Genomic DNA, 8325 nt, shown 5'->3' on the forward strand with positions numbered 1-8325 from the left:
TGCAAGTTGGTAAAACCCCTTCTTACTAGTATTTGGTTCACAGACTATTACCACAAGCGGGTTCAAACTCGTGACCACTAGGAAGAAAGGAGGGAAGGAATTGAACCTTATCCTCTGTTGCTTTACCAACTCATAGTTGGGTCTGTTAAAGTCAGCTTTTGCTGTCCTACCAATTTTTTCAGCCAAACAATGGCCAATTCTGGTTTGTTGTGCAAATGTGTTGCGACTTTTCCGCCGTTGTTACTCGAGCTTTTGTCGCGTTTTTTATGCCGAGTGTAGTCTCTTAAACTCTACTATGCACATTCTGTATCATGCCCGTTTCCTGAAAGTGGTGAGACTATTGATGAATTAGTAATGTTAGTTTTTCAATTTAGCATTTGCTGCCCTACCAATATTTCTGCCAAACTGTGGTCAGGCTCTGTCCAAATGTGTAGCGATTTCTCCTTCACTCTTATTACTTGCGTTTTTGCAGAGTTGTCGATGTTGATTGCTGTCTCTCAGGCTCTATTATGCACATTTTGTATCGTTTACTGAAATTGGTGAGATTGTTCATTGATCAACTGGAACTAACATTTTCTGTTCCTTTCCTTTAGAAATCCTGGCAATCAAGATTGCATACACCAATGGGCTTCAATAAAAACAGGAAATGATGCAGGCTAAGGTAGTTGGAACCATTAATATGTTAAAGTCCTTCCCAACATGAATATAATACGCAAGATTGACAACTCAACAAGAAATAAAACATAAATTTTGGTCTATTATTTCAAAACAGCAAATTAAGCAACAGAAATATCTGTTCTAAGGTTTCCAAAGTGAAACGACAGAAATACCATTACATAATTGTAATGCCACACGGAATAACAGGTGAAAGAAAAGAACAATGAGTGCAGATTCATCTTATGCGACAGCAGGCATGTCCTTGAGCCATGGGTCCAATGGCTTCCCAATTGAGTAGACAATGAATCCTATATCCCTCAGCTTCTTAACATCCACAATATTTCTGCCATCAAACACAAATGCTGGTTTCTGCATATTATCAAAGATCCTTTGGAAATCAAGGCTCTTGAACTCATCCCACTCAGTTAGAATGCAGATTCCGTGAGATTCCTTGGTGGCCTCATAAGCGTCCCAAGCTATGCTCACTTGCTTCACTGTATTGGGACTCATAGGCTGGAGATGAACTGGGTGATCCCAATCAAACTTGTTTGATGAGAGATCCCTTTGTATCTGATCCTCAGTGACTTGTGGGTCATATATGCTCAGCCGTGCTTTATCCCCCAATAGGCCTTTGCACACGTCGATTGCCGGCGTTTCCCTTGTGTCCCCGGTATCCTTCTTGAAGGCAAACCCTAGTATGGCAATCTTTTTACCAGACACTGTGTTGAACATTGAAGAGACAACCCTGTTTACAAACCGGTTTTTTTGGTGGTCATTCACCTTTATCACTTGTTTCCAGTAGTTGGCAACTTCGGGCAAGCCATTGCACTCACAGATATAGACCAAGTTGAGTATGTCCTTTTGAAAGCAAGATCCTCCAAAACCGACACTAGCAGTAAGGAACTTGGGTCCAATTCTGGTGTCCTTACCAACGGCATCGGAAACCTGTGCAACATCTGCCCCAGTTGCCTCGCAGAGAGCTGACATGGCATTGACGGATGAAATTCTCTGAGCCAAAAAAGCATTGGCAGCTAACTTGGATAGCTCTGCTGACCAGAGGTTGGTTGTGATGATCTTGTCTTCAGGCACCCAATGAGCATATACATGTTTTAATGCTTGAATTGCCCTTTGACCGTCAGGAGTTTCTCTCCCTCCGATGAGAACCCGGTCAGGATTAAAAAGGTCCTGAATAGCAGTTCCTTCGGCAAGAAATTCTGGGTTTGAGAGAATTTGATAGTTGATGCCCTTGCTATTGAAGGCGAGTATCTTTTCAATTGCCTCGGCTGTTTTCACTGGAACAGTTGACTTCTCAACAACAATTTTGTTTGATGTTGAAACATTAGCAATCATCCTGGCTGCACTCTCCCAATATGTCAGGTCTGCAGCTTTGCCGGCTCCGAGGCCCCGAGTTTTCGTCGGGGTGTTAACCGAGACAAAGATTATGTCTGCTTCAGAGACATGTTTTTCCACATCAGTGTTGAAAAATAGGTTCTTTCCCCTGCACTGCTTCACTATTTGTTCAAGACCTGGCTCATAAATGGGGAGCTGATCACTGTTCCAGGCCGTGATACGAGAGACAGAGATGTCAACAACAACCACTTCAATTGATGGGCACTTGAGTGCAATGACTGCCATGGTAGGACCTCCAACATACCCAGCTCCAATGCAGCAAATCTTCACCATTTTTAAAACCTGAAAGAATTTTTTTGAGTCACATAGAATATATCAAAATAAGCCTTCTTTGCATAAGCTAACTTTTATACACTACAAAGCATGAGCACCATTACACTCATTTCTATTCATAGTCATTTACATTGGGGTCCCCTCACAAATCACAAGTGTCAAAAAGCCGCTTAATTTGATTCAACAGCAATTGAATTGAATTGTAGAGTATGGGTTGGAACCTGCTGAAGAAGGTCGTATTTTTCTATATAATTGTTACGAACCTGAATATTAAGCCCGAGATAAATTAAGTAGGATTCTTAGAGGAAACCAAGGGTTTGGAAAATAAATTTCTCTTTATATTTTTATTAGCAATCAAGCCATTTTTAAAGACTTACAACCAACAGTAAGACTCTTAATATAAGACAACTTACAATCAAAGACTCCTATTGGTAACCATACTGAGACATCTAAGAAAATGACCTTTATTTGACAATTACTAACTCCAGAAAACTGAAATTTTAATGAATGGACAGTAACAGTAACAGTAGTAGGCACAAATGGATCTGGACAAACTGAAAGAAAAAGCTAGGGCTTGGTGGTTGGATACAGCCCTCTTAAATTACCATTTGTTTTTTCTTAAAGAGCCCCATCCGTTAGATGAGGGTGTTAAATTCGACCAATAATAATAATATAAAAAAAAAAAAAAAATCTCAAATGATAAAAATTCCTTCCAAATAAAAAATATGAAAAAAGGAACTTGAGGTGATAAATGGTAAATGGTAATCCACTTTAAGGTGATGGCGACCCTAAAGTGTTTGAAAGTTGTGGTGGTAAATGGTAAACGGTCCTATATAGGCAATGAAGAGGCAAGTCCTGTATGAAGAAAACTCCCAATGGTCCCAACAAACAAAAACCCAGTAATTTTTAGACACTAATTTAGATTGAAAGATACCACACAAGACAAGCATCAACAAAAGAAGCAAAAATATTTAAGCAAGCATGCACAGATTGGCGACACTAGGAAAAACTAAGAATAATAAAACAACATTTAACCAAACATAATTCACACAAACTTAATTATGTCTCAAACCGTAAGAATTAATACCTTAATTGTATCTTCTTATAAACTTCAATACAAGGACCCAGAAAGAAGGACAAGAACAGCAACTATAATGGAGAAAGAGAGAGAGAGAGAGAGAGAGAGAGAGAGAGAGAGAGAGGAGTAGATGAAAGGAAGGAAGTAAAAACCTCCTTAAATACTTGCTCCAAAACCAATCTAAGACGAACACATTAAATTAATTTTGTACTTTCACAAACCAAAGCAAAGTCGTCAGATTTAAAATGTTCCCCCGGAACGTTCAACACGTTTCCAAGAGCAGCTCTCGGTGAGAAACAAGGGATCAATTTCCGCCACCCACTTTCAATTTCAAGACAAAAGTTGTTTATATATCAATGTTCTCACTAAACCATTAACCATAATACAAATGGTTCTCACTAAACCATTAACGACCATAATACAAATGGTTGGCTCATACCAGACAAAAGTTTTTTATATATCAATGTTCTCACTAAACCATTAACGACCATAATACAAATGGTTGGCTCATACCAGAAAACCCAAAAGAAAAATATATATTTTTACGAGAAATTATCAAGATACACATCAACCCATTACACATAATAATCTTTTAGTTATTGCTAATTTCCATCTCATCTCGTGGTCGTGGGCATATGAAATGGGGATTTAACGGCGCACAAAAATTTTACCGGTTGGAGTAAAAATGAATTTGCAAGGCACGGAAACAACGTGCTTGTGCTGTAGAAACGGCGTTTGAGTGACATGGAAGCCACGAGATGAGCACAGAATATTTTTTTTTTTTAAAAAAAGAAGTGGCATTTAGAGTTAGAGAGAGCTTGATTTTAAAGGAAGCAGTGCAGGTTAACGTGTTGATACCTGCGAAAATGCACACAAATCAGCACCAAAAGACGTTGATGGAAAAGCGTGAAGTATACTACAATTCTACCAAATTATATATATATATATAGAGAGAGAGAGAGAGAGAGAGGGAATATGATCCCCTGCAATTTCTTGTAGGTTCTAAAATTATTAAATGGTTTGGAAAATTTCGACGTATGTTATTGATAGGAATCGGTTTTTACTTTTTATGTTGTGAAAAAACTTTGATTTAAAAACTGTATTTTGGTTTTATGAAGAAAAAAAAAAAGTGTATGAAAAATTAAAGTGAAGAAGAAGTCTTTTGAGAGAGGATTTTTTTTTTTTTTTTTTTTTACTCTCATGGTAACATGACATATTTTTAATCGGTGGCATTTTCCAAACTATTCATGTTTTCGTAATTTAGAATATATATATTGGCTTAAAAGTTAAGTTTGGCTCCCTATAAAAAATAAGTTTGACTCCTCATTCATATTTTAGCCCCTCTAGATGAAAAATCTTAGTTTCGTGATTCGTCCTTAGGTGGCTATCTCTATCTATGATGGGTAGTCTCTCCTCATTGTGGGGTGGTCGTCAGGCTCAATGCTTAGGCAAATTAGGCAATTGCCTAAGGTCCCAATAAAAATAAGGCCCCAAATAACTGTAGTATAATTAAGTTTCATTTTATAAAAAACGAAAAAACAATTAGAGCCTCAATTATGATAAAAGTTAGTCAATTGTCTTTAATTAAGGCCTCAATTATGGTAAACAAATATGACAAAAAAGTTAGTAAGTGCTCTTTAATTAAGGCTCCAATTACTGTAAACATAAATACAAAGAATTAAATTTCAAGATATTAAGACTTTAAAGTTACATTAATTGCACTCTTAAAGCAGTTAAATTCTACATAAAATAAAATTAAAAAAAAATATAAAATATATATATATATATATAGCTCAACACAATATGACAAAGTTTTCCTCCAAACTGGGTTGAATAAATTTCCTTCAGCCTAGTCTATAAAAGTGACATATGTCATTTTTTTAATAATATGTGAGATACACATATTTTTTTAATAAAATTTATTTCAACTTTGTCCCTATTATCAAAAAAATATGTGCATCTCATATGTTCAAGGGACACATGTCACTTTTTTAGACTAGATTGGAGGAAGAAAACTTTGTTCTGACATTTGTTGAAATTAAATGTCTCCTAACAAAAATGAATTTTGCAAGTCATTAAAAAAAAAAAAAAAAAATTAAGGGTAAAAGTAAAAAGGAATGATTTAAAATTAAAATTATTCAATTAAATATTTAAATAAATAAAAAGGTTCTACTTAAATTTGTCGCCTAAGGTTTCGAAATCTATTAAGTCGGCTATGGTAGCCGTCCTTCTATGTGAGGGGCAAACCCCTCTTCTACGAGGGGGACGGCGTCCCTTCACATAGGGCCGATTGCCTGACCCTCTCTATAAAATGCAATTTTCTTTTATTGAAGTGTAACTGTCTCTTTAGAAAGGTCAACCCACTCTATGATAATGATAGAGTTATAGTTACGTATTTCTTTTATGGTTGTAAGCTTAATTAAAGACCCTTCAATGTGGAATTTGGTCAAACCAACATTTAAATGGGACGGTGTCCCTTCACATAGGGCCGATTGCCCGACCCTCTCTATAAAATGCAATTTTCTTTTATTAAGGTATAACTATCTCTTTAGAAAGGACACCCCTCTCTATGATAAAGATAGAGTTATAGTTACGTATTTCTTTCATGGTTGTAAACTTAATTAAAGACCCTTCAATGTGGAATTTGGTCAAACTAGCATTTAAATGGCTTTTAATAAAAATAAATAAACATCTTTACTTCAACCCTAAAAGCTGTTCTCAGCCCTTCTTCTCATAAGACAGTTTTGAGATGAATATTTGGTTTTTTTTTTTTCTCTCTTTCTTCACAAACCAAAAGGAATTTTTAATCCTATAATCCCTATGAACCTCACATAATTTCCAATAATGACGATTAGTCATTTTTCACTCTCCTTTCTCACTATAATATGTTTAGTTACCTTTTGGGCGGAAGCAAGGCTTCGTCCTCCCAAAATTTTGTCCTTCAAAATAATATTTGTGTTCCTCTTTAATTTTTTTTTGTTTTTGCAACATTAAAAAATAAAAAATAAAATTTCAAATACCCCCATTTATTTAGTTTCCTTTCATATTCTACTTCGCTCTTAACCAAAAACTCAATTTGGTTTGGAACTCTGAGTGGTTATTTTAAGTGGTTATTCTGTAGAGTGGTTATTCTGCAATCATTTGAGTTCAAAATATTTGTTTTGGTATCACAAGTTAAATGGTCATTAAATCATTTATGATTGCACTATGGCTTGACTCGACTTTTAGCATTATTGTTGTTTGGGGCTTCAAGAAATTGTTAGTAGAAAGAGGTCACACTCAAATGTATCGTTTTTCTTGGACCCAATAGATCACGATTAGTTTATTTTGCTATTTATCTATACTATCGTGTGTTTGTGATGCCATGAGATTAAATTTAAGAATTAGATATTTTTATTTTATATAAACACACACAAACACACATATAGAATCTGTGCTTTTGTATTTATTTAAGTCCATCTCCCTGACGTATATAAACGAAACTAAAAAATTCGTCTCTCACATCAAAAATTCTGGTTCCGCCCCAACAGTGACGGTATAAGTACATACTTGGTTTCACATGCTCATAGGTCATTAATGCAACAAGTAAATGAAAATACAGCAATTGAAGAAATGCTTGTAGGTATTATTATTATTAAATTACATGTATGCATATTAATTTTGAGGCTATCTAACCATTGTAGGTAATATTCTCTCATATCAGCCTAATAAATAAATAATAATAAAAAAAAACTATTGTTACCTCCTTCCTATAAAATGAGTCTCCTACCTTTTAGTTGCCTTAAGCATCCTCTCATTTCCTCTTATAACCCAATGACAACATATTTCACACAAAAATTTAGCAGACAATAAAAAATCAATTCATAACAATACAATTTAACCAGAAAACAATATTAAAACATGAGAAAGTGCTAGGGAGACAAACAAATGAACTTAGAAAAATTTTTAAATTGACGTGGCAGACCGTGAGTAGCAAACAAGGGAGAGAGAATTGCATTTTTTAAATTTAAAAACCCTTGTCAAGTCAGTTTAGAAATTTTTCTGGATTCATTTATTTAGGTCTCTGGCAGTTCTCTAAAACATGTTCTCATCTTTAATTTAAAAATTATTTGATAAAATTAAATTGTTTTTTAAACTATATTTTGTTTATTTAAGAAAGTCATATCACTATAAATTTTCATCTGTAATTATATGAGAGAGATGGTCAATCTAACACGTGGGTTAAATACAAGGCTCCACATTATAATGTACTATCCTTGTTTATTAAAAAACTAAAAACTTTAAAGAGAAATTATGTGAATTAAAAAGAAAAAGTCAATTTCTTTCTTCTTTTGTGAAGATTTGCACACAAAAATTTGCTAAGTAACCGTTTGTCAAAAAAAAAAAAAAAGATAAAAATGATTAGTAAAAAATAAAAAATAAAAAAGAAAGAGAAAGAGTGTGACTTGACAAAAAAAAGGTCCAAAACATCAATTTCTTTGTTATTTTGTGAAGATCTACACAGATTTGCTAATTGATTTATTTCTTCTTTTGTGAATGATTTGCACAAAAATTTGCGAAGTAAATTTTTTTGTTAAGAAAAGATAAAAGATGGTCAACAAATTAATTGCCTTTAGGTTCAGATTTGAGAAAAATGTTTTAACTTTTTTTTTTTGGAGTCCGTCTAGCGTGTTTTGGGGGGAACATTCGTCCCTCAAACCTTTGGTCCGCCCCTAGTTACTTAGTTATAGTTTTCTTTTTATTAAATTCTTTTGACATCTAACTCCACCGTTGTCGGAATTCAACCCGGGTCAGAACCGAGTTGGGGGTTGGATGTCGGATGTCGGGTGGATGGGTTTTTGCACACCCCTAAATTTTGCTCCTCACACCATACATGTTAGTTATCTAGCTATAGTTTTCATTTTTCT

At 34.6% G+C, this 8325-nt stretch overlaps 1 protein-coding gene across 2 annotated transcripts; it reads right to left on the bottom strand.

The window, feature by feature from the left end:
* Positions 1-737: 737 nt before the first annotated feature.
* LOC132176029 (UDP-glucose 6-dehydrogenase 5-like) lies at positions 738-4382 on the bottom strand. 2 transcript variants are annotated; one of them, XM_059588139.1, is made up of 2 exons: positions 4277-4382; positions 738-2349 (listed from the first exon to the last, which is right to left on the bottom strand). In XM_059588139.1, exon 2 carries the CDS (start codon positions 2338-2340, stop codon positions 898-900), a length of 1443 nt encoding a protein of 480 aa, XP_059444122.1. In that variant the 5' UTR covers positions 2341-2349; positions 4277-4382; the 3' UTR covers positions 738-897. The 2 variants fall into 2 exon arrangements, with proteins under 2 accessions (XP_059444122.1, XP_059444123.1); XM_059588140.1 differs by lacking the exon at positions 4277-4382 and adding an exon at positions 3428-3519.
* Positions 4383-8325: the final 3943 nt, after the last annotated feature.

This window comes from Corylus avellana, chromosome ca3 (assembly GCF_901000735.1).
Source record: "Corylus avellana chromosome ca3, CavTom2PMs-1.0".
Classification (NCBI taxonomy): Eukaryota; Viridiplantae; Streptophyta; class Magnoliopsida; order Fagales; family Betulaceae; genus Corylus; species Corylus avellana.